The following is a 26865-nucleotide window of genomic DNA, read 5'->3' as shown; positions in this document are numbered from 1 at the left end:
ATAAAAATATAATTATAATATAGTAATAAAAATTCCATGTTGAGTTTTTTTATTTGATCCACTGATTTAACTTAAAATAGTGTAACGTATATTTCACCAAAATGTTATATCTTAAAAATTTGAGCTCCTAGGCAAAAACTAATGCCATATTTGAATTCAGGGCATCAAATTCATATGAAATCAGCTCCAAATACCCCGGCACCAAAACAGCTGTTGGCGTGTGTTATGCTCCAAATATCATGGACTGACTGCAAGGAGCCATAGAAATCCTCAGTTACAGAAGCTGTAATGTTCAGTCTGTGTGTTTCTGGTTGCTGTGTAAACATAATAAAACTATGAGATATGTGCTTCAAGATCCGTGCATGAACTCACCTAACACGTCAGGATCATCCGGTGAGGTATATTCTCTAAACCAGGTGATACATCGTTTCTGGTTGAACGGTGAAGATGTATCCTCAGTCTTGGAGAACCGTCGTACACTGCAACACATGATGCAATGTTATCAATGCTCATATCTGTAGCTTTGTTTATTTAATGATGCTTTCTCAACTGTGCAGTGTAGTAACAACACAACTGTGGATAATTGAGAAGGAAACAGTCATGGCCCCTTTCAACACTTTAAATTATAGTGGTAATTATAAGTATCAACTGTTTAACATTAAAACTTTACACTTTGCCCAAACAGTGTATTTGTGCATTTCATGTAAGTGTCACAATAAACAGTGATTATTTCCCTACTTAGCATTTAGCTGGCTGGTCTTTGTAATGGAGATGCAGAATCTTCTTCATAATTCAGGAACCAAATTTTTAAACAGCATTCAGATAAATGTGATGGTTCCAAATGATAAGGTGTTATTCCAGCATTTGCTATGACAGACTGAGTAGCTGGGCAGCTAGTAACATGACCACAATTTGAACTGGGTAACTCCCAAATATGAGTGGCGATTGTTACTATTTTACCATTACATGGATCAACTATTCAGTGTATTTATGAATATTCAGAATTCTGTGGTCTTGACATACGAGAGAGAACTCAGTGCAGCAGTATTCTTGAGAAGCTAACAGTCACTAAGCTAATCAAAAAGTTCTAGAATTTAATGGAACCTGAAGGTTCCTGTCTTGTATCACATAAAACCAGTTCACATCCCCCCACCTTACATCTTTAAGACCCATTTTAATAGTATCCTCTCATCTATGAAATCTCTTTCATTTTCTGGCAAATGTTCTTTGTATTCCTGGTCTCCCCCATCTTATCGTTCTTGGGTTGACAACCCTAATAACATCTGGTGAAGAGTGCAAATCATTGCCACCCTCCGGTCACTACCTCTCTCTTCAGCCCAGACTCCCTGTTCTCTGTGATCTTCCCTTACATAGGGTGCTGGACCAAATTTCACAACTGTATCTTCTGTGGTTCTGTGCTCAGGAGGGAAATAGCAGCTGAGATATAGCAGACTACATGGTGTCACATCCTACAAGACAGTAATGTTCATACTCCTCACTGTGAAAACCTCCAGTAAGTCATATATATATATATATATTAATTACTTTCCAAAAAAAAAAAAAGACCCAATCATATCTATTTACACAGCTCATTCATTCACCATGACTGAAACCCAAAAATTTGCTTGACTGACATACAGAGACCTGATCCAGGCCTCCCGGCCAAGATCCGTTATAAAATTCTCCTGTCTCTCTGTCTTTATACTGTGACTTGGATGACACATTTTGCTTGATGTAACACACTTCACATAGTTCAATGCTTAACAAAACATTTTGGTCTTCTTTATTCTACTCTCAGATTTGTAATAAACCACATATCACATTTCTGTCCTATATGAATTCAGCTTTAATAACAGATGCTGTTGAAATTTAGTATAGAAGATTAAGACCTTTTCCCAGTAAATATGAAAATCCTCTGAACTCCTACATCATTTGACTAATTCTGATGACATTTGTTATAATTAACCTAAACTGAAATAAATGTATTAGACCATACAGACTTTCTGATATACCAGTGTTGCCAACACACAAATGTACTATTGTCTATTTGTGGCACAGTAAGTGTTTTGTGGTACATCTACAGCTAGGCTCTCTGGTTTGTGTCTTCTTACAGCTATCTCAGCAGACAACACACAAATTGATTACCCAGATCTGTCCCCCATACAGCTGGACCTGCAGGAGCCCAGACTGATTGTGTCAGCTGTATTGTGAGTCTTGGCACACCATCATGCAGGCTAATTATAGCCTGGCAAGGCTACAGCCTACACCAATATATACTGTGACAATTCTAACCTCAAATTATCATTCCTTCCATCACTGTATTCTTTTACAGTCTGGCTATTCTTCCCTTTTGAAGCCTGAAGTTCACATATGTAATTTTAAAATTTCAGTTCCTACCTCATAGAAAAGATATGTCTTCATTACAAAGACCAATGATAAATACTGTTTAGGGAAATACTGGTTTACTGCAGTGATCATAAGGAACACACAAATATGCTGTGTGTGCAAAACACTGAGTTTTATAATGTTAAAGCACTTTGAAGGGTATATGAAAGTGTATCATTCAAAGACAATATTTAACATCACACAGTCATTAAAGTCCAACCAGGATTGGTTGGAATTTGTCGTACCTATGAAGACTGCTGTCCTCTCAGATGTGAAACTGCGAAAACCTCGCATCTCACTTACTGTGGTCAATCTAAAGGTACTACTAACCCAGCAATCATTTGGAAGGCCTGAATAAGTCAAGATGTTTTACTCTCTGGTAGCACAGCTGAAAGATTCAATACCACTAATATCAAAATCAGACATGGGATACAACACTCTCATCTTCTTCTTGGGTTTCAGAGTGACCACCTTCCCTCACCAAAACTGTAGCCTCCTACATTTCACTGCCCTAACAACACTTAGCAACCTGCATAAATCACAAAGTTCCTTGCTGTGTCTTTCCCTTATTTCTCCTTGGCATATTCTTTCATGGATCAGGCTAAGCCTCTCCCAGTCTCACATTTCTATCCAACTTTCTCTAGGCAGCCTCGGCTGGTGTTTCATTATTTGCTTCGGTACCCTTTCATCCAGTGATCTTTCTGCGTCTAATTTCCAGTTCTCTCTACACCAATGATTACATGCCTCTTGCAGCTTGAGTCTCAACATTCATTTTGTCCGAGAACCACAGTGCCAGATCCACCACAGAAAAAGAAAAACTTTTCTGAAGTGAAATTTTACAATTATGTACATTTCAGTATCATACTAATAATTATTTGTAGTTTTTAAGAATCTCAGTATCATAACAACTTCTTATATTTATTAATAATATATAGGTCTAGATAGTAAAGACCATTTGGTAATTAAAAAAAATACATGAATAAGATTTAAAATTTTTATTTTATATCATTACTTCAGAACTTATCATCATTTTTCTACATAATCCCCATGAAGATTCAAGCACTTGTCAACAATAACAGATCAAAACCTGATTCAGGAGGAAATTAAGAGGTGATTGAACTTGAGTAATGCTTGCTACCATTCCGCCCAGAACCTTTTGTCTTCTCGTCTGTTGTCCAAAAACATAAAAATTAGAATATACAAAACTATAATTTTGCCTGTGGTTCTGTATGGGTGTGAAACTTGGTCTGACATTAAGAGAGGAACATAGACTGAGGGTGTTGAGGAGAATATTTGGACCGAAGAGAGATGAAGTGACAGGAGGTTGGAGAAAACTGCATAATGAGGAGCTTCATAACTTGTACTCTTCTCCAAGTATAATTAGAATGATCAAGTCAAGGAGGATGAGGTGGGCAGGTCATGTAGCACGAATGGGGGAGACGAGGAATGCGTATAGGATATTGGTGGGAAAGCCAGAAGGAAAGAGACCACAGGGAAGACCAAGGCATAGGTGGGTGGACAATATTAGAATGGATCTTAGAGAGATAGGATGGGATGGTATGGATTGGATAGATCTGGCTCAGGATAGGGATCAGTGGAGGGCTCTTGTGAACGCGGTGATGAACCTTTGGGTTCCATAAAATGCTGGGAAATTCTTGAGTAGCTGCAGAATTGGCGGCTCCTCAAGAAGGGCTCAGCTCCATGAGCAAGTAAGTAAGTAAGTCATATCATGTGACAAGATTTTGTATGCCTGTGTTGTAAAAATCTGCCACCAGTCCACTGAACCAGTCTTGAACCGTCTTCTTCACTTCTTAATTGCTATGCATGAGGATGCCACCCAAGAACTTCACGTATGTGAACAGGTGAAAATTACTTGGAGCCAGGTCCAGACTGCAGGGGAGATGGAAAAAAACATCCCAGGCAAAGTCAACATCAGCAAACAGAATTACAGCCCACGCTTCACAATCAGTGGGATTCTTGATTTTCTTATTCATTTTTAAATACCACAAAAATTGCAAAATGATAGAATCAGCCCATCATTCACTTTTGACTTGTTACTGAATGAATGCTGAGGCCTGTTAGCTTGAAATGGTACAAATCGCTGACCTGTTGAAGTGCTATGTGCAAATGGTCTCTACCCTCATATTATATAAGCCAATTTTAGTTCTGTCTGATTGTACATTCTCACAGCAATGGTTACAATGATGGCCAAGGATGGAGGCAACATGTTCCTTCAAAATGTAGACTGACCTTACCAGACTACACAGCGTTATGTCCCAGAAGACAGGACCCTTCAACTTTAGTTCCATTAGCAGAAATATGACTATTGTGCAGCACTAATGGCAAAGTTGTGCTTATAGTGCAGGAGAGTTTTTGTGTATGTAAATTCTGTGTGGTTGAGATTGCACATCCCATGCAGCCGACTGCTTTATGGCTTATTCAGTTTTGCATTACTGGGTTCCTCTTCCATTATTGAGATGACGTTATCTTGTAGATTCCTTGATCACTCTCAGAAAGCAAACCTCTGCTCCATGTAATGTGCTTCAATCCCAGCTCATCACCGCCCACGCCTCAATATGGCAAGACAGGTACAGTTACAGCAGAGTAAAATCTTAGCTGCACGTCTCATCATGTCTTGCAAACTGTTGCACAAATAGCTTCGAATGTTTTAATTTTTTGGTTTATATCATGATCCAACTCACATGTCACACCACAGCCTACTCTCATTATGCAATATCCTACATTGTTCCTTATTGCATGTGTCTTAGGTACAAATATTTTCCTAATCATTTCACTCTTGCCTGAACTAATAATTGTCACTGCAGCCAAGGAGGTATGGTAAAATAAAGTCAGGAAATCACTATAAAAATGTGTGCCAAGTTAAAGAAATCATCAACTACTGTGATTACGAAGGAGGTGGAGAGGGGAGAATGCCTCCAGATACATCTGTGTGGACCTTCCTGACATCTGCCTACCTAAGCAGGAGCATAAATCTACTTTTGGGCTTGGGGCATCCATAGGACTCACTCTGGTGCCCTCGAAGATAAGGCGGTCATAAGAATGATGGCAGAGGGACCTACAGCTTAATATTTCATCATTGGCAAAGGCGAAGAAATGACTGGGGACTGAGCTACAACCCTCAGAATGAGAGTCCATGATCATGTCTTGACATCAACCTGTTCCCTGATCAACATATATCATTCCTTGAAAGTGTAATTCATGTGGCCTGCATTTCATACACTCCTATGTTAAAGGCACGGTAGGTCTATCTAATCAAAACACAGGCCAGTCATGGGTTCCATGTGTGACCTCATATGTTCCTTTGACTGTATGCCTTGACAGTCAGAATAACACTTATACATATGTTTGCAAACATGGTGCAGAGGTTCCCATGACTCCCTCTCTAGGAAGAGCACTATCTTCAGAGATGTGACACTGTGAAGTCTGGTAGGTAAGTACCAGCGCTCTGGAGGAACCGGTAAGCATCTACCGGATTATACAAACACAGTGCCAACATATCACTGCAGATAGTGCCAATACTGACAGCAGAAGGAATGCCAGCAAGTCATTCTGTTTTAAACTGTCATCATTTTCATTTTATTTATTTATTTAATGTTACTGTCTCGCCACCAAAATGCAGGGCAAAATCATGACATAAAGATAGCGAACAGAGGTTTTGAAAATGTGGTACAGTTCAGATATTTGGGAACAACGATAACAGATCGAAACCTGATTCAGGAGGAAATTAAGAGGCGACTGAACTCAGGTAATGCTTGCTCCATTCAGTCCAGAACCTTTTGTCTTCTTGTCTGCTGTCCAAAAACATAAAAATTAGAATATACAAAACTATAATTTTGCCTGTGGTTCTGTATGGGTGTCAAACTTGGTCTCTGACAGTAAGGGAGGAACATAGACTGAGGGTGTTTGAGAACAAGGTGTTGAGGAGAATATTTGGACCAAAGAGAGATGACGTGACAGGAGGCTGGAGAAAACTGCATAATGAGGAGCTTCATAACTTGCACTCTTCTCCAAGTATGATTAGAATGATCAAGTCAAGGAGGATGAGGTGGGCAGGTCATGTAGCACGAATGGGGGAGATGATGAACGTGTATAGGATATTGGTGGGAAAGCCAGAAGGAAAGAGACCACAGGAAAGACCAAGGCGTAGGTGGGTGGACAATATTAAAATGGATCTTAGAGAGAGAGGATGGGATGGTATGGATTGGATAGATCTGGCTCAGAATAGGGACCAGTGGAGGACTCTTGTGAACATGGTAATGCACCTTCGGGTTCCATAAAATGCTGGGAAATTCTTGAGTAGCTGCAGAATTGGCAGCTCCTCCAGAAGGGCTCAGCTTCATGAGTAAGTAAGTAAGATTTATATTTATAGTTTATTTAATGACGATGTCGGTAACTGTGAGTATATATCAGGATGACTGGTGAATAATGAACTGGTAAGTATACGGAAGAAACTGGTTGTAGCCTTATTTGTGGCACAATCCTGGCATTTTCCTGGAGGGACTGAGAAAAAGCACAACAGAACTTCATCAACACTTACATCACCAAACCATTCAAGTCACTCAAGTGTTGGCATTCACAGCTTCCCCTTCTGTTTTCTATTGTAATCCTTCCAGTTTCATCTGGCCTATGGCAAGGAGCTTGTCATAAGCAAAGGTTATCACTACCAACTTATTGTGAAAACATGGTTCAGTAACTGGAAGGGAATGTAGAGACGTACGCTGGAGGGAGAAGTGGAGGGGGTTAATTCATGGGACTTAATTCTGTGACCTCAGCATAAAATCAACTATAAAGCACACATGAACATCCAGATCCTTACAGCACAGAAGAGGCAATCCTGCTTCCTGACCACACTTCCACACAGAAGAACTGTCAGCAGAGGGACCCAAAATTTACCTTCACCTTTGATCCCCTACAAGGCCAAATGCCAACCTCACAATGCGAGGGACAGCCAACACCTTGTCACAATACGCTTGTTGAACTGTGGTACTGACCTTGTTGTATTCCTAAATCTCTTGTTGCAATGTCTATCATCGTCATCAGGACCCATGTCAGCAGCACTGCGCCGCTTGCTGCGTGGCATGGCAGGAGTGCCGGGACTGGGGGGTGGATTCCACTCCCCACTCGTGATGGCCTGCCTCCCACACTTCCTGCTCACAGTAAAATTATACTACTTTGCAGTTTCACTGTCAAGGCTTAAGAGCCCATTACCAACAAGTATACAACAAAATCGTCATGAATACTATACCACATTAAAATGCCTTTTCATTATACTCACCAAAAGAGATGAATGGTGTATATGGTTATGGAATGTAAAATTACAATTTAATTGGTCCGTTTTAGTGCTGTATGCAGATGCCGATCATATGTTAAGTTTTCAAGCAATTTTAATAAATTTGTCACAAAACCTGTACAGAAGGTTACATGGCCGTTAGACATGGAGATGCAGACCTGACTCGAATTTTGTGCACAAGAACACGTGTTTTGTTGATACTAGTTTCTGCCAAATACGGAAATTACAACTTACATAAGAATGAGCTCTGCTCATTTTCAATTCAAACTTAATTTCGAAATCTACGTCGGTTTAATTTCATGGACAAAACATGATACTTCAGTACCTATTCCACATCTATATAGTTCATACCAGAAGATGCTTATCGAATAAATTTCAAGCAGCAAAATATCAAAACTGTGCCTGTCCACCACTCAATTCATCATCCAAATATCTCCCTCCCTACCTTATTTCCTGCTACCTTTTTGACGAAATTTGTAATTAGAGTTTGTGTCGTTGATAGGTGTTACTTTTATTTCTATCCCAAATATCAGTTTTTATAATTTTCTAAAAAATCTGCGGGCCAGGCACGTACTTATTACTGAAACGTTTCAATTAATAAATTCAAGCGGAGGAGAGTGCAATATTCTCTCAACAGATGGTGGTACTCACAGTTGTGCTTTCTCATGTGGCCTTGCCACTCAGAAGTTCCATCGGTCAAATATTCGATACCATTAATTTGCTGCGAGAGATCGTAGAAATTTCACAGTTAACAAAGTAAGGAACAGGAATCGTCAGGAATGCAATGTAGAGAGGATAGAAGAAAGTAGTGTGGCTTGTTTTTTTGTACAGTTTGTGAAGAATGCATTGGCTCAGGTACGGAATATTCATTTGCAGAAGTTGTGTACAGTGAAGTAGTCAGTATCAGCATTACGTTGCAGACTACAGGCCACGGAGTTTGTTTTTTTAACGGAATTGGTTATGTAATAAATTCTTCGGTAGCAATGAGTAACACAAGCGGAAACAAAGTGGATTTCCGTTGTACGTTATCATCAGTTATCTGTGGGTGATAACGTGTTAACTTTGATGTATATCTGAGGTGTGTCAAATGTTCGTGTGTTTTTTTGCACCTGAAGTGAGATGCTATTTCATTTGAAAGAGTGATTTTAAACCTGAAAATTTTGCATAATATCAGCGAAACTCATGGCTTCGAACAACAGCAAAGGGCACCAACAGTGCGTTTGGGTTGCAGAACGAGGTGGAGGTTTGAAGAAAAACGTTTCTAGTCCACCACATCAGCCAGAAATAAACGTAAATTCTATGAACCAACAGGGAGTGATTCACCAGCTTCAGGATATGTTCATAGATGTTCTTGATTTGGAAATTATCCAGACCGTGGCACAGAACTGTGAATTCAGTCGTAAGTAATGCACACTCATCTTGTACTAATGTAGTCCAAACTCAAAGACAGTATTTAACAAACATCAGTAGGATGAAATGGAACATGACAAAATAAGATAGCCATTGGAAAGCGGTGTCGTGTACATAAGTAGTTGCTCTGAAGATTGGAGTATTTTTGTTGTACCAACTACTGCCAAGGCGGCAGTGCTTTGGCGACGCAAAATAGGAATATAACAGTTAAGTGGGGCCTCTTTATATGACCCCCAAAGTTGGAAGACGTTTGGTTTGAACGAAAGTTAGGTTAAGTGAGGTAGTTTTCATTATATTACTTTAGGTTAAGTTTTAGTATGCCATCAGCTATGTGACATCATTAGCGACCATAGAGCATGCCTTAGTGATGGAAGTATAGAGCTGGTGGCAGCGCGAAAGACAAATTGCTGGTTGAGTGTACTGAGGTATTGCAGTGTTGCGGTGCGTATGCCTGGATCTGTGTATGCTTTAACGGCATGATTTGCATCAAATATAGGACTGGTCATGCCATGAAGGTTTGAATTGTGTTACATAACTTTTCTGTGATGTACCACTGTCCCCCAGTAATTATCTTGGTCTACATGAATGTCGAATATGTGTATGGACTGGAAGTGTGCTGGTTCAGGAATGGGCTTGTTTATGGGTATGATCATGGACCCAAGGAGAAGGGAATAAAGAAAGGAATCCATCCTCAGCAAACAGGAAGAAATTGACAGAAAACGGACTGTGTAAAGGGCGTACAAGATTACTGTTGCAGATGGAAAATGGAATAGTGAATGAGGACAGATCTGCTGTTCTCATGAGGAAAGTGGAGTTTGTGAAAGATGGTCAAAACAGGCCCTTTTCAGTAACTTGCCATTTCTTGATTTTGTGCCCACTTCAGCTCAGTATATGAAGGCAGCATGTGCTTCTGAAACATTGGTTATACCCAAAAACTACATTGTTTCACAACCTAAATCACCACATTCCTAAACATTCGCTGCATCGTGGGAACATCCTACATGAGGACCAAAGCATGGGGAAACTGTAGCGAAATATATACTGTTTTTTAAAGGTTGACAGTGGCTATGTTATCGACCTGAAATTATTGTGTGGAAGCAAAAGGTTCTGAGAACTGAGGCAAGATAACTTACCTGCCCACAGGCTAACACAGGTCTGGTGGTGCTGCATGCATTTGTTCACCGTGTGGGGACAGGTTCATGTATAACAGGTGACTATCCCCCGACAAAATGGGCTGAGGCCACATTTCTCTCACCATGTTAGGAATCACCTGGACAGAGTGATGGCTGGGAGATGGATTTGCAGGGGTGGATCAATCGCTTGGTCTCCTAGGTCGCCAGATTTAACCCCATTGAATTTTCTCTTGTGGGGTTATGTGAAGAACATTGTCTGTCAGGTTAAGTTCAATGACCTTCAACGCCTGAAAGCCAGTATAAGCGACGCTGTGGCTATGGTAACACCAAACATGCTTCAAGTAACATGGAACATGGTGGAATATTGTCTGGATATTTGTCATGCCACCAAGGGAGCCCACACTGAAATTTACTCAGAAAAAACTTTAATAGTTTCCCTTTGTAATGATGTAACCCATAAACGTGTCTAATAAATGCTTTATGACATATGTAATTAATTTATTTTGGATACCTTTCATTTTGTTAGAATTTAATTTGATTTTAAATACACAGGGCGTTGAAATTATTCATGACATACAATCCAAATGAAGCAGTAGTGCCAAGGTAATTCTTAGAATCTTTGTTCTCAGATTAGCCTAATTATACATATAAATGTAAAAATTAATGTAATGTTAGCAAATAGATCCTTTGAGAATGAGATGGGCAGGGCATGTAGTATGTGTCACTGATAAGTTTAAGCTATTTAGTCTTAATGTTAACATTATTACTACCTATAGTTAAAACTATCCATCGGCTTCCATAAAATGCTGCTAATTTATTGGCTGCATGAACAACTATTAGCTTTTCAAGAGGGACTCATTAAGGAAGGAAAGACATTATTTGAAATGCACATCAGATTTGCGTGTCTTGATCTGTGCTTGTGTCATCCAAACGTTCACTTGTATTGTGATTGTTTCAGTGCATGCCTCAATTGAGGCTCTCATGATGCTGTCAGATGATGTGGATATCCGGAAGTCACCAGTATGCAGTAATGCACCGCAGTTTTCAAATAACACAGCTTCATCAAAACCACGGCCCAAGAAAATGAAGGTGCTGGAACTCCCATTGAAAGCAAAACCAAGAAAGGAGTTCAAGCATGAGGGCTTACTCCCTGTGAACAATTTTGCTCCAAAATCAAAGGCGACAGCTGGGTACGAGAACTGATTTATCACATGAAAGTTCATTTTATTTAATTTGGTAATTTTATTCTTAGGGTCCTGATAGTTAGGTTTAGGCAATTATTCTGTTATAATTATTTTTGGCTTGCAGTGAAGTCTTCTCTTGCCATCAGCCATGTGAAGATGGAGTTAGCATGCAACATGTTGGAAACTGTCTCAATTATCAAGGGTTGATGGAACCCCTGATTGTGAAGACAAATTGTCTGCAAAACATTTCACACTAGCTGTGTATCTATACAGCATCGCCTAAGGACACTTCATGTCATACAGCTGTGCATATGTGTTGGGTGTATTTCTCTGAGAATATGTACTTCTGTTCTCTGTTTCTTACAGACCAAAACTTAATGCAATTATCGTCTCTCATCTGAACTCTCTTGTTTAATATTGTAACGTGTTTCGTTACTGAATACGTCGTAGAGATCGTTAATTGGTTTATTTAACAATCTACAAATAACGGCTACAATTAATTATCACACAGTTGCGGGGTTTCACACTTTATAACCCTAATCGCATTAATCTGTTACCACTGTTGCGGGGTTTCACGATTTATAACCCTATGCGCAAATCAGCTCACTCTGTCTTCAGTAGTCTACACGTTTACAGTAGGGGAGCTATGTATCGCTGTATCACACGCTCCCAATTACACAATCGCACACACGTCCGGTTCTTCTTTCCGCGACGGCTGCTATACTCCAGCTGTAGTCTGCTCACTGGAGAACTGTTGCTAACACCCTCGGCGACTGTCACATTACAACTCTCCTCGGCGACTGTTACTTTACAACTCGGTGGCTGTCACAGTACAACTTTCTCGTAGCTGCTGTGCAGTTCCCTTATATAGCCGCAGTGTTGCCTGTTGCGGGCCACGTCACAGTAGGAAGCGGTTCCGCGTCACCGCGCGTGGCGCGTTGCATAGCTACCAGGATGCAGGGACTCGGCTAGCGTCGGCTCCGCTCGGCTCACTTTGGCTCCGCTCGTGACGTCACCGCGGGGGGGGAGTGGCGGTGTGATGACGCGCCTCTCACGCGAGCGCTACGTTACCGCTATGTGCTGCTGGGGAGGTAGAGGTCAACATGTCACAATATTTACCAAAAATAAATTCAGTTTTATGATAAGAAATAGCTGACAAGCAGCAGCATGGCTCACAAGTTGACTGCAACCTTAAACATGGCAATTATTTTGGACATTGTCCAGCATGTTCAGTTTTTCCAAACACGGCATTCCAGAAACTTTGTCCATTTTTATCGTCAGGGGCAGGGCAGGGAAGATTGTTACTCAGTTTGGACTGCTAGTCCAGTGAATGGGACTGAGTAGGAACTTGCCCTCCATAGACTTGATGACAGAAAAAGACCCACTTCCCTAAATATATTATTTGAAAAACAGAAGATGGTGGGCACTTCAAGCATGATACTCACAAAACATTTAGACTGATCCAGCCTTTGATTTCAGGGGAGACAGGACATCAAGTCCCACTTTGGGTGCCATCAAGGTGACCTATAGGAGCCCCCACTGTGTGGATTCCGACTCGGATGCAGACGTAGTGATAGAAGAGGAGAAGGAGTATGATGTCGCTGGAGATTCTGTTAGTGTGAACTTGTCACAGGGGGCATTCTCCAGGCTGCAGATGCCATCTGGGCCTCTTTGCCAGTACATGCCTTTATCAGATATTCAGGGTAGAGGAAAGACAGCACCAGAAACAAAGAAAACTGCACAGATGCCATCCATGACAGCAGTTCCCAAACTGCCAAATGTCATTACCTTGCCCAATGCCCTTCCAAAGAAACACTCGTCCTCTCACATGGAGCAGCAGAAGCAAGTAAAGCCACTGACTGTACCAGAGCGGGTGCAGAAGCTGATCAAGGAAGGTACGAGGGTAATGGTGCTGATGCGTGGGGCCCCAGGGAGTGGAAAGAGTCACCTCGCCACGCAAATCATCAGGCTGACAATGGGTCGGAACTGCAGTCCCAACAATTTTGTCTTCAGCACTGATGACTTCTTTGTTCGCACGAAGCAGTTCATTCCCAGCTTGCTTCAGGATGCCCACAGTTGGAACCAGTGGCGGGTTCGTGCTGCAGCAGAGCATAAACTGAGCCCTATCTTTGTTGACAACACAAACACAGAGGTCAGTTGGCTTATTTTTGTGGGATGCTGGATGTGTGTTTGGTATATTTCATGGTGCTTCCTTAGCTTCAAGGGTCATGTGTGTAAGTCTGAGTCTTCCACTCTCCTGTAGATTTTACCCAGTTCAATCAAAAGTCACAGCTGAGAAGGTGGCACTCCTGCTTCATGTTTGCAGGTCCAGGCTTCACTGACTATCAAGCCTGAGGTGTTCCATGGTTTTCTTCAACCTTTCCAAGCATATGCTGGGATAGTACCTCAAATTATATTATGACTGCTTTCTTATATATATTTTCCAGTCCTATAAATCCTACAAGTCTGCTGAGATAAAATGCTGTGTAGTTTGGTAGATGAGTGCTGGTGTTTCACAGGAAGATGCTGCCTCCATCAAGGTAGAACATGGAGGTGGCATGTTTCTTAAGAATTGTGGTACCTGTGTACCAAACTGCATGGTATCACAACCCAGAAGAAAATAATCATCCATTTGATTAATTTTTAGTGGTCCAATAATTGCAGTGCTTTCAGGATGCTATGTTTTCTGCTCTGTTGCTCGGAGCCTGCTGATGTTGCTCCTGTACTCGTTCAGCATTCCCCATTTTGAAGTCCTTTAAGTCAGTGATAACATTGAATGATATAATGATCTGATGAAAAAGATGTGGGAGCTGGTCATGACTTAATTTCAGGTTCTGTTCCAGCATTTGGCTGGAGGGATACTGACTTGTCAGGGTAGGCAGTGTTCCAAGTATGATTTGAACCACTTACCACTCAAATACAGGCTAGAAGGTTTACTGCCTGAGTCAGCTTGCTCAGCGAATTGGATAGGATGCAGAAGGAAGTGGCCATGACCTGGTAATTGAGTGGAGGTCTGAGAAAACCCACACAAAACCTCATTTGTGATAAGCAGTCTCTGGGCCAGAATTTGAACTGAGAACCCCCTGAATGTTCAGCAGGGGCACTGTGTTGCTAGGGAGCAGTTTATGCAACATGAACATACCAAAATTAGATATATGTGCTGCAGAAACTTGCCACTGTGACAGAGTGTCTTGTCTTCATGTATTTAGAAGCATAGATAGTAACAGAACTTCCTGAGTTGTGATATACACAAAGCCCCCCCACATAAGTTCATTATTATAGGCTGGGTAACGAGGTAACGTCTCTGTGCTTAACTAATTATGTACTGTAACGTGTTTCGTTACTGAATACGCCATAGAGATCGTTAATTGGTTTATTCAGCAATCTACAAGAAACGGCTACAATTAATTATAACACAGTTGCGGGTTTCCACACTTTACAAACCCTACAACCAAAGTCTTCACGTGCTAATAACGCGGGAGCTATACAAGTCTCCCTGAATTACACACTTTCACTCGTAACATGCCGCTGGCTAGATTCCAACTCTGCTCGCAGGCTGCTGCCTTGAGGACTGTTGATAACACACTGACTCGTCGGCTTGCTCGGAACTCTCGGAGGTAGCTCGAGGACTGAGCTCGGCGATGGCCACCTTACAACTCAACTCGGCGACTGTTACGTTACAACTCACTGGTAGCTGCTGTGCAGCACACTTATATAGCTGCAGTGCTTGCCTGTTGCGTAATGAGTGCCACGTCATCCTGTTACGTCACCGCTGTTGGCTCGCGTTGCATAGCTACCAGGTTGCGGGGGCTCGGCTAACTTCGGCTCCGCTCGTGACGTCACCGCGGGGAGAGTGGCGGGGTGATGACTCGCCTATTACGTGAGCGCTACGTTACCGCCATGTGCCGCTGGGGAGGTAGAGGGGTCCTTCGTTGCACAACATGTCACAGTACTATGCCAGAAGGCATATGGGGGAGTGGATGTATAGATTACATTTTCCGGACCTCGGCACTAGTTGGAGGTGAGTGGTCAGCTTCATGCCTCTGCTGCTTTACCCCCCAGTGAAAGAGCCCCCAGCACCCATTGGATAAGAGGCTGGGTGAACCTCAGGTCTGGTCTGGGCAATGTGAGAATATAAAATTTTGACCCTGCCAGGACTCGAACTTTGGTCTCTCTGTTGTCCATCTCATAGCCAATCAATTATAGGCTGTGGCCCTTTGCAGAATAAGTACTCTGTAGGCCTGGCCTGAGAAGCTGCATGGAGAGTAACTGGCTCCAGAGTCCGTGAGGCAGTTAATCATAGCACCACCACGTGCGCTACTGTGACCAAGTTCATTCTGGGCATACTTAATGAGTAACCTCAAGCAGGCAACTGCATGGCAGAAAAGTTCTGTTCATTCAATAATGTTTGCAGCATGGTGATTTTGGTTCTCATTGTTTCTTGAAAATGGGAGCCAGGATAGCTCAGTTGGAGTGGCAGTGGGCTATGGGCTCAATGGCTGAGGAATTGTATTTCTGTTCCCAGCAGGGGAAAGAATTTTTTGTCTTCTCCACAGCATCCAGACCAGCCCTAGGGCCCACCTAGTGTTGAATGGGTACTGGTGACTTTCCTCAAGAGTAAAGCAGAATGGGCACGAAGCTGTCCACTCTCCATCTTCTGGTGCTGAGCATAAGGATGGTAGAGCTATGCATCCACTCCCCAGACATCTTCATTGCATGATGCCTTTTTAATTCACAGGGAACACTGCAGTTTACTCTCTTACAGTACACTTAAAATACAGGAATCTAGTAGTGTCATAACGACAATGCAACAATGGTGCATCCTCAAGGGTGTTTCATTCTTTCAACACAGCTTTCCTGCTTATCTCTAACCTTGAGGAAGTAATCATCCAGACTCTCAAGAAAGATGTGTTGTTGCATGCAGTTTTCAGTTTTCTTGAAAACTCTTTCATTGTGAAGATTCCTCTGTTTCTTACATACGCTCACCACTCCCAAGTTGCAGCTTTTGAGACGTCTGAAAATAAAATTTGTAGCATTTTTCATTTCACCACATATGGCAGGCATGTCCAACTTCAAACAGATTGTGATCAACTTTTTATTGTCAAAACTGCCAGTGATCTACCACCCCCTCCTATCTTCGTACCTCGCTTTAAGCAAAAATATTGGTGAAAATAACACGACACATGATGTTTGTTGTAAAAGCAACATACATTGGAAGTACAGACATACCTTATTTGTTAACGCTTGTGGACCGGCAATTTAAATATTTAAATCACCCTGGGGACCGGCATTTTTATACCCACTACCCTAACTTGTGCACTGTTCACCTTAAAAATTAACATAAAATCTCCTAATTAATTTTATGAACTAAAATTTTTGGAGAACACTTACCAATGCTTCTAGAAGTGCTTGAGAGTGTGATATTTCTGGAAACATTCCCCTTTGTGAAGTGGCATTACACACTTGCAAATGTAGACAGTCATACTCCTTTTTTTGTGAACTGTGCAAACACGGCATTGCCTAGAAGGATGCTTCCCCATAGAATGTTCACTCTTCACAATTTTCACAAGGGTATGTTTCCGCATATCACCCTGAGAGTCGCCCAGGGGTGTCCACATGAGGCCTGCGTGGGGTGGTAGTTGATGGACTAGGTTGCACTAAGTCTGTCTGACTCTGGTTCTGCCGCCACCATCTGGTCTGTAGCCCAAGCCTTGCCACATTCATCAGAAATGCCTTGTATTTCAATTTTGAATCAGGGTTTAGGTTTTTGTAAACCAAAAATGAATTGAAAATGGCACAATTTATAAGCCACAAGGCAACTTTCACTTCTGTTATCTGTGGCCACAATTCTTTGTTGACCCCTGTCACTTCCACTGTCTGAGTCACTAATCAGTACTCCTCCACAAGGCACGTCAGATAGCTCATTGGAAAACCAAGTTAAGAGAGATCGCTTTGCCTTCAACCGCTTTTGTCCTTGAAACATATTCCCCTCTACTAACTTCCTGCCTGGTACATAAACAGCTGGAAGGGGCAAAGTTTATTTTCTTTTGGAGTAGGGACCCTAGCCAGCCAGGTCAAGTTACTGAGTACCTAGCATACATTCCGAGGATTTATTACGCAGTATTCATTGCAGTTGCATGGCGCCAGAGCAAGGTATAGTGTGTTACAACCTAACGTGTCCTAAAATCAGGATATCATGTGACCGGTCTGCCACGTTTAAAAGCGGAAAGCATGATGTCATGCGTCCGGTCCGCAAAGTGTCAAGAACAGAAAAATAGGAATGACTAATACATATGTTCCCTTCAAAATCATATTATATTACACAAGTGAATTTACATGCTTTTCACGTATAATTTCCGTATAGGCCTACGAGATTGACCAAAAATTGTCCCACAGTTGACGTGTTGGACATGCCTGACATGGGATAGTAGTCTTTTGTTGCTCCTCTACTAGTCCCCTTCAACATCCGCACCCCTGTTCTCCACCGTGTTGTCCCATTTATTTTTTTCATGTTACAGCATTCAGTATACCTTTCTGTTCACCAGTTTTCTTCGTAGAATAATTGGTAAGTGAAGCCAGTTCAGAAAATATCTCGTGTCTCTGAGTATCACGATTTTTATAGGCTTCTACAGTAACATCTCTGTTAACATTGCAACATGTCACGTTATATGATGGATTGTAAATTTCTCTGACCTGATATTAGCATCATGATCGTCGATAAAACAGCCCTTTTTGAGGCGTAGCCTTCCTTAGAAGGTTCTGCTAGATTGCATCCAGTTTTCACTTCTTTGGATTTCATGACAGTAATTTTTTACATAGCAAAGTTATCAGCCTTGTGTCTAACCCCCAGCTTGGAGAACTGGGTCTCTATATTTATTTCCCCCAGTGATAGTGTGGCCCAATTATATCCCCAGGGACTGGGTGCCCTTTTTGTCACCTATGACATGCAAGGCCGCAGTGGAAGTATTCCAACCCACCTCCACATGTTACGCAGTTGGGAATTTATTCCCCAGTCCACAGACTGCTTTCTCTCACTGGATCAGTGGTTTCACTAAATGGAAATCATTCAGAATTATATGAGGAAACTGTTCATCCTCATATGTAAGTGTGATAAAATAATTTCTTTAATAAGAGCTAAACTGTTTTTACACAAATAAATACAAATTTATGTCTAAAAATGACATATTAAATAAAGACGGTGTGCAGGATTTCCAGCAGGGAGAAAATGTGTGTATTGATTATTTCAATCACAGTAACATTGTATCAATATACGAGTTCTGTAAATCAAAATTCACCAAATTATGGAAAATGGTACACTGTTTGTATTGGGCTTCAGCTGGAATCAGAAGTACATGCTAGAGTATGACGGTTTTAGCGCCCTCTTGTGGAGGGTTTCATTGTAAAAACAGTGGTATAATGCAATTTATTAGATGTTCGTTTTTAGAAGTGAAATTTTCCAGCATGTTATACATGCAACACAAAACTCCAACCTAAATCTCCTTCAGACCTGTCATGCCATCTTATATACAGCAAATGTAACTGCCAAAACACTTGCCACCAGCCACCTCTCCATGTTCAATCGATCATCTCCCACTTCATTGAGACAGCTGGGGCAGTGCTTCCATTCCTACACCCTGTATATGCAGGATCCCACTGCATTAAGTTCATAAGACTTGTTCTGATATGTAATTTTATTCTAACAGATCTGGGAAATGCAGCCTTATGCAGAGATTGCTGTGAGGAATGGATATATACTGGAGTTACTTGAACCATCCACTCCGTGGCGCTACCAGGAGTCTCAACTGGCACGCAGGAATGTGCATGGTGTGACGCGAAAACAGATTGAAAACATGCTGGCTCGTTTTGAGAAGAACCTGACGGGAAAGTTGCTTCTGACAAAGCTTAAGCTTAAATACTCTGCAGGGAATAGGCCACCGCAACCAGCAGTCTGTGCACCGCTGCCACCACAGATCAAACAGAAGACAAAGACGAAGACAAAGCCACAACCTCCTGCTGCAGTGCCTCCAGAAGTTAAACCTAAGAGGAGAAAGAAGAAACCTAAAGCTGCCAATGTGCAATTGCAGGCTTCACAACGGCCAATCCAGCCTGCTCAAAATGCTTCACTCATGGACACCTTGGCACTGTTCCTTGCCAAGAAGGTTTTAGAGGAAGGACAGATTTTGGATCCAGAAGTCGCAGACAGTTGTCTGAGTAATGGAATCACCATTGGTGATGCTCTGTTGCCCAAGAAACAAGATGTCTCAGAGACGACAAACAGGCCTGGAGCTGCAAGTACACGGACCCCACATGTTTCCATATCCTCAGAAGGAAGCGCTGTGAACACTTGTGGTGGATCATCTGATGATGACAGCAGTGAGGATGAGAGTGAAAAAGAAGTTGAGAGGGAGAAAGATGATAATGATGCAGCAGTTGAAACCCAGGAACTGGGAGAGTGGCAGGTTAGTGACAGTGAGTGGCTGTACCAAAGCGATGATGGCAGAGAAGAGGAAGAACTGAATGGGGCTGATATTCCAGAACCTGTCACCAATGGGGTGCAGTGCTGGGAGTATATCTTAGTAATGGATGATTCAAAGTGGATGTATCAAAAGCACCATCCTGAAGTCCAAGACACAGGAGTGCAAGATAATCCTGAGACAGCCACGGAGCAGATGGAAGGTTTGCTTATCAACCTAGCAGCTGACTCAACTGATTTTTCTGGCTCAAAGGTTGATATCCCAGTTGAAGTAGAAGAAAGTGCCAGAGAAAAGACTTCAGCAGAAAATTTGCTTATAGATATTTTTAGCACGGTTGAGGCCAGCCTGGAAGGTGGAGTACAGGAGTTACTTTCACCAGTGAATGCACCGGCTGTGACACAGAGTATGACCAGGCAAACTGATTCTGATGATAATATCGCATCACATCCTTTCTCCCTTGATGAATTTGATCAGTGGCTATGCAGCCTCCCCACTGAGTCTGGGATAGAAGCCATTCACTGGCCAGCTCCATCCTCAGAAAAGAGCAAGGCAATGTCTGACATTGTAGAACCAATACGAGAAGAGCCTGTGAAGATGGAAGTAACAGCTGCAGAAGATGTGAATGCTAAAACAGGAGAGCTGTGTCCACTTGGATTGCAAATTTATCCACTTTTGGTGTCTTCAAATGAAGAGAAACTGATGCCAGAAAGTAGTGAAGAAAATCACGTGCGTGAGACAGCCCTAGCATCTGGAATTGTACCACAAACTGGCAACAGCACTCTACCAGCAGAGGATCCTGAGGTCCATCCTCCTGTTCTCGAAGATACAGGACCAGAACTTGCCCCATCCCCTGGCACTCATCAACCCTGCCCCCAACCTGCAGATAGAGAAAGTAATGAAGATGAATACTATAGGACTGCATGTTCTGAAGAAGGTTCTAGCAGTGGTGGAGAGGTAGTTCCTGTCAAGGAAAACAGGACAGACTTGTTGATATTGGCCTCATGTAAAGCTGCTCCAACATACGACTTCCTTACGTGGGTTACAAAGAGCAATGAGGAAGGACCATGCGAACAGAGAGATTCCAGACATAACAGTGAGGAGCAGGTAGAAACAAAGCCTGAGGTGTGTGGGTCTAAGGAGCAGAGGGTTCCCCGAAGGGTGATTGGAAGAAAGCTGAATCACTCAAGTGATGTGGAAGTGCTGGACGCAGAGACACTGCCGCCTGAAGTGCAAGCCTGGGGAACTGTTCCAGAGCCTGCAGTGTCGTGGGAGAATAAGGACATTCAACAGGGAGAATGCAAATCATCGCAAGGCCCTCAGCCTCAGAGATCAATTTTTGCATCTGAAGAAGTCATGCAGAATTCTTTGAAGAACAGGCTCACTGACGAAGTGCAGAAGATCAATTTGTCAAATGCAGGTGGTGAAGATTCTGATGTGACAGGTGATGCTGCAAGCCGAGCAGTCACAGATACGTCCAGCAACACCCATTACAAAGACTTCATCCTCATCTCACAACTGAACAGGTCTAGAGGCACCCCTCAACCCATGGAGGGCATCAGAATTGTTACTGGTCGCAATTGTAATATCAATGAAGGTTTTGACCCACTGAAACACTTCGACAGGGCCATGCCAGTTAAGCTGACACTTGACAAGAGCTCCATGGCCACTCTAGAGGATGATGACTTTGCTGCTGCAGTGCTAGCGTCTTCACAGCAAACTACTACAGAGCGGGACCACAACTTTGCTAAGTTGCTAGCCATGTTTCCAAGTGCACCACAAGATGGCATGAAGGAAATTTTTGAAAAATGTAATGGTGACTTGAACTGGACAGCTGATTTGTTGCTGGAATCAGAACTAGAACAGTTTGCACATATGTCACCAGATGGGCAGGATACAGAAGGCCCAGTTGACCAGAGACAGTCTCCTCAAGTTTTCGATGTGTCTCATGCAGAGCCCTTGGGACCCCCACCAGAGGCAGCAGATGAACCACGTTGTAACTTGAGAGCAAGAAAATCCTGGAGAAACGAGAATGGCAGTATGACTCATGTGTCAGAAGAGGCATTGCCGTTGGAAGAGTGTGTCGCTTCAAGTGACGCCAGCTACTCAGAAGACACGCTGCGGATGAAGAAGCTCCGGCATGGAGAACTGCTGGACATGGGCGAAGTGACCACCAAGCCCCGACACTCTCCTCCAAACAGCAGTCAGATCACGAAGGAGAGTGCCCTTGGAGCCATTGGATTTCCACGGACGAGAACTCCATCTCCTCAGTTTGGTGATGCAACAGATATACAGAGCAGTAGCACTGTAGACAAAGATTTGGGGAGTAGCAGTGCTGACTTGGAGGATGGGGAGATGATGCCATTTGAATTGGATCCTGGGTTTGTGTCCCAACTGCATCAGATGTTTGGAAACCCTTTGTTGTCACTGATTGAAGGTATGTGACATTAAGCCCTTTGCCCTTGTCACTGACCTCACCCTATCGTTATTGAGTTGTCAGAATGCCCATTCAAATTTCAGCAGGACATTGTGCCTCATGATATATTTGAGAATCCTGTTGCATTGGTGTATCACTCATTCACATCCATCTTTTTCACAGCTTAAAACTGTTCACTATCTCTCCTTAATTTAAAATCACATGAATTGCTACATGTTTCGGGCCTACTTGGTCATCTTCAGGCAACTGTTTACTTTTTGAAAACTGACTCACTGCACTGAATTGTAAGTCAGTATATTTCAGTGATGCTTCATATCGCTGTTCACACTAGAATGTGTTTGAGAATAAAACTCTCCTGTCCACGTTATTCTCCTCTGGTGGCATCCATGATTCTGTAATGTATAATTTATGTTTACTGTCAATGCAAAGCTATATCTTTATTTTAAGAATTTGCTACTTTTATATGTCTCTGTTATTTTCTTATATACCTACACACCCCCTTTGTATGTATCTTCTTGCTAGTTAGGCATATGTCCCTTGTATGGGTGTTCACTGTGATTGTTCCTGCTTGTATATAGCAGCACAGACACCCCCAGGTAAGATAAATAAGCGGGAACAGTCAGACTGAATGCCCAGCTAGTGAGAACATACATACAAAGGGGGCATATAAGTACATAAGATAATAACAGACAGACACATAAAAGTAGCAGATTCATTAAATAATGATATATCTTTACATTGACAGTAAATATATATTATACATTACAGAATCATGGATGCCACCAGAGGAGAATAACATGGACAGGAGAGAGTTTTATTCTCAGACAAACACATTCTAGTGTGAACAGTGATATGCAGCAACATTGAAGTGTATTGATTTACGATTTAGTGCAGTGCAACGGTTTTCAAAAAGTAAACAGTTGCCTGAAGATGACCAAGTTGGCCTGAAACATGTAGCAATTGATGTGATTTTAATGTTATTTTAAATTAAAGAGAGATAGTGAACAGTTTTAAGTTGCATTAAAGATGTATGTGAATTGGTGAGTGCTTCATGATTTCACCCTTCATTTTTATGACCCAGGAATAGGATCGGCTAGTCTTCCAGGAATGTGGGATTTGAAATCTGCTGGCTTTATAGGATTGATGGCCATTTTTCAACTCACGGGTAACAGTGTTAGTATTGAAAAATTAGACATTGGGCTAGCCAATGTACAGCCAGTAGAGTTAAAGAACCATTGAGGATAGACAGCAGGAAGTTATGGAAATGAGTGAAAGCCTCTGTTTTGTCTTTGGGTTTGTGGTCACCTGATTCCTTGTGGCCTTTGTCTGCCATGGATAGTTGCTGTTGCAGCCATCACAGCACTGCAGTTTCTTGATTTAGCATGTGGCCAGTTTGGTGACCGTGTGGAGTTCTCTTGGGGATGCTGACAGTTTCTGTGGTGGTCAGATTCCTGTCTGCAAGCCAAAAGCTCATTACCATTTGTAGTAAAATGTTCTGAACTGACGAGCTGCATCAGTTTGGAGTACAGCTCCTTTCTGTCACTCCTGCCTCTGCAGTGAAGCAGTGCCCAGATCTCCTGAACATCACCTGCTTCTGCTCTGAATTTCTGTGGCTGTTCGCCTGTGAAGATTCTGTGAAGCATCGAGTTTTGGCATGTCCAGTGCCATGTTGAAAAATGTGTAAGGATTAAATTCTGAGAAAATTGCCGGTTTTGTTTAGGGAGATGGTCTCCATAAATTTAATAAAAAATGTTTGAGCTGTTGAGAAAATCACAATTTTATCTTGGTGCTGATCTGAACCCCCCCCCCCCACTTTTAGATGGAATGTTCGGATTCACCAGGCATTGAAAGGGAAGACAGATAAACTCTGAAATACCAAATATGAAACAAACCCATGCAGTCATTCAGGTGTGTTTCGAGGTGCACATCCATACGTACATATATTCATTCATTTACGCATACAGATGACATTCCCAAACCCACTTCTTATTCGCAAGTACTGAAAACCTGTAAATCCTTGAGAATCTTGAGATTACAGATTCTTTCATGATCGCATATCCAGTACACACTGCATGTGCAAGAAAGTAAAAGCTTCCATAAATCCATATAGGATTTGAGGTTCATGCAGTCATGGACGTGAACAGTTCTCTCTTCTGGTATATAATGCTGTGTAGTCCATTTCTGAGGATCATGCTGACTCAAGGTTGAAGGTAAACCAAGCAAGAAACATGAAGATGGAGGCAATATGTTCCTCTGAAACATTGGTGAACTCTCAGCAGACTACTACATGGCATTCTATCCCAGGTGAAAGAACTCTACATAAATCCAATTCTGAAGATGTACACTAACCATATTGTACTCACTTTAACCCTTTAAACTGCACTGGTAATTATGTGGCACCTGCTTTAACATTAATAAATTGCATTTTGACTACATATATTTACACATTTTGTATGATTCTAACAACAGAGACAGTGTTAGCTCATTGGTCGCCATGGAGACACAGGATGTGTACTCTGTTCTGAGAACTTCTTTCTTTTATAATATTTTTGAGGTGAAATTTAGGATTCAGAACATTTGGCCTAGTATAAAGCAGCCTGAAATATATTCTTTCGGAGGAACCTGCTATCTTCGTGTTCAGTGTGTCACCCTGAAGATAGAGGTATTAGGTTCCTCTGAAACACATACCTATCTATGAAAGTACACAATTTCGCATGTCCCAGATGACCATGTAACTTTTTGTGTAATGTTGGCAGACGTGAGGCTGATCGTGAACCTTCCAGTTTCTCTTGCTCGTCAGATCCATCAGTACTTGGTGGAGTCGCAGCTGATTGTGCTGCAGCAGCGGCATGAAGAGATGGAGCGGATGATGCGGGAAGGTATGTACATCTCCACAACACTGACTGAGGATGTGTTCTGTCTGGCCTGGTGGATTGTTACTGATGTTTTGGACAGCCCTGTTTCCTCCAGCTCTGGCTGTAGAAAAGTTACTGTTCAACCCTGAAGATGGAGGCGGCAGGTTCCTTAGAGACAGCAGCCGTGTACCAGACTGCACGGTGTCAGATCGCAGAAGACTGTCATCTTCAGGTGGTCCTCTGTTCAAGTGAATGTAGCAGTAATGTAGTTGAATGTAAATGTTTTGTTTAGCCAAAGCCTGAAAGGAATAGACACTTGTACTTGAGGGGCTTGTGTTGAGGAAGTGCTTGCCACTGGTTATGTTGTTGGCAGCAATGCCCAGGGCATGTCTGAAGCTCATGAGCTTCGTTACAGGGAACAGCATTCACTCTTCAGGTGCGTGTTCCGTATCATATGAACTCGTAACATGTTTCAACAATAAGATGCCATGCTGCTAGTTCCATCAAGAAGGCTGCCTCTTATTTCAGACCTCTGACGTTACGCTTATAGAAAAGAATTAAATTTGATGGCTTGCATAGTGATTTTGAAGGTGATTTTAATCTCAGCAGTGAGGATATGCCAGTTGGATCTGAGTGTGAAGTGTCTGAAGATGATACATTGTCTCAGGTAGGTTTTTAGGTATTTTCCATTAATTGTGTCACTCATGCAAACCATTTTACATAGGTAGGCTGAAAGTAATGCACACATGCTTGTAGAGCGCGAACGAAATTACCTTCAGAAGCGCGCCAGGTGACATGTGGAAGTAACATTCCCCCTCAATACGCATGCGCAGGTTTGAGGTCGTTGCGTTCATCCAGTGTATTTCGAGAAGTGGAAGTATGGAGATGTGTTCTAGTGCTATGTCAACGCGAGTTAAACAGCATGCTGTTATCGAATTTTTAAGTGCTGAAAAAGTGACTCCTACTGAGATTCATTGTCGTTTAAAGGCTGTTTATGGTGATGATGCTGTTGATAGGTCTACTGTAAACAATGGGCAATAAAATTTCTTGGTTGCGAGCCTGGAAAAGCCATAATTGTTATGAAACACACAGCGGATATCCGATCACTGCCACAGACGATAATCATCACAAACTCGTCGACAATTTGATTCAAAATGACCGGCGAATCACCCAAAAGCGTGTCGCAAACCATATTGGAATATCCAAGGAACGTGTCAGCTTCATTATTGAACAATTGGGATACCGTAAAATCTGTGCACGATGGGTACCATGCCGTCTCACAGACGAGAACAAACAGCGTCGATTGGAATGCTGCAAGCAACTTTTGCAGCGCTACCGTGACGAAGGAGACGACTTTCTTTTGAATATTGTGACGGGGGACGAGTCATGGGTCCATCGTTACAACCCAGAAGAGAAAAGACAGAGTGCTGAATATCGACATCCGTCTTCTCCTCAGGCGAAAAAGTTCAAAACACAACCATCTGCCAAAAAACTTCTTTTGACTGTGTTTTGGGATGCTCACCGAGTTTATGTGACCGATTTTCTGGAACGAGGGGCAACGGTAAATTCTTCTCAGTAGATACAGACTCTAAAACACCTCCGGCGTCGAGTTTGTCATGTTAGAGGCAGCCTGGCGCCAATAATCTTGCAACATGACAACGCTCGTCCACACACCTCGC

At 42.3% G+C, this 26865-nt stretch overlaps 2 protein-coding genes across 12 annotated transcripts in view; one reads left to right on the top strand and one right to left on the bottom strand.

Annotated features, from left to right (window-relative positions):
* LOC111866071 (DCN1-like protein 4) overlaps positions 1-8319 on the bottom strand; it is a 15874-nt gene extending 7555 nt beyond the window's left edge. Inside the window, exons 1-4 of one of the 9 annotated variants that reach the window (XM_023854624.2) lie at positions 7931-8319; positions 7682-7811; positions 7398-7553; positions 373-479 (exon numbers count right to left, since the gene is read on the bottom strand). In XM_023854624.2, coding sequence (XP_023710392.1) covers positions 373-479; positions 7398-7486 — 196 coding nt within the window. In that variant the 5' untranslated portion in view covers positions 7487-7553; positions 7682-7811; positions 7931-8319. Of the gene's footprint in view, positions 1-372; positions 480-1638; positions 1930-2000; positions 2093-2145; positions 2232-7397; positions 7554-7681 lie in introns of those variants that run through there. The other 8 variants (XM_023854625.2, XM_023854626.2, XM_023854623.2 and 5 more) reach the window with 8 other exon arrangements.
* A 41-nt stretch (positions 8320-8360) lies between these two features.
* LOC111866070 overlaps positions 8361-26865 on the top strand; it is a 25619-nt gene continuing 7114 nt past the window's right edge. Inside the window, exons 1-6 of one of the 3 annotated variants that reach the window (XM_023854622.2) lie at positions 8362-8551; positions 8928-9095; positions 11198-11429; positions 12903-13575; positions 19127-22331; positions 25088-25210. In XM_023854622.2, coding sequence (XP_023710390.1) covers positions 8996-9095; positions 11198-11429; positions 12903-13575; positions 19127-22331; positions 25088-25210 — 4333 coding nt within the window. In that variant the 5' untranslated portion in view covers positions 8362-8551; positions 8928-8995. Of the gene's footprint in view, positions 9096-11197; positions 11430-12902; positions 13576-19126; positions 22332-25087; positions 25211-26865 lie in introns of all 3 variants that reach the window. The other 2 variants (XM_033752100.1, XM_023854621.2) reach the window with 2 other exon arrangements.

The sequence above is a fragment of the Cryptotermes secundus genome, unplaced genomic scaffold (genome assembly GCF_002891405.2).
Source record: "Cryptotermes secundus unplaced genomic scaffold, Csec_1.0 scaffold318, whole genome shotgun sequence".
Classification (NCBI taxonomy): domain Eukaryota; kingdom Metazoa; phylum Arthropoda; class Insecta; order Blattodea; family Kalotermitidae; genus Cryptotermes; species Cryptotermes secundus.
Note: the sequence above shows the minus strand (reverse complement) of the source record. Positions and strands in the feature narration are given on the sequence as shown.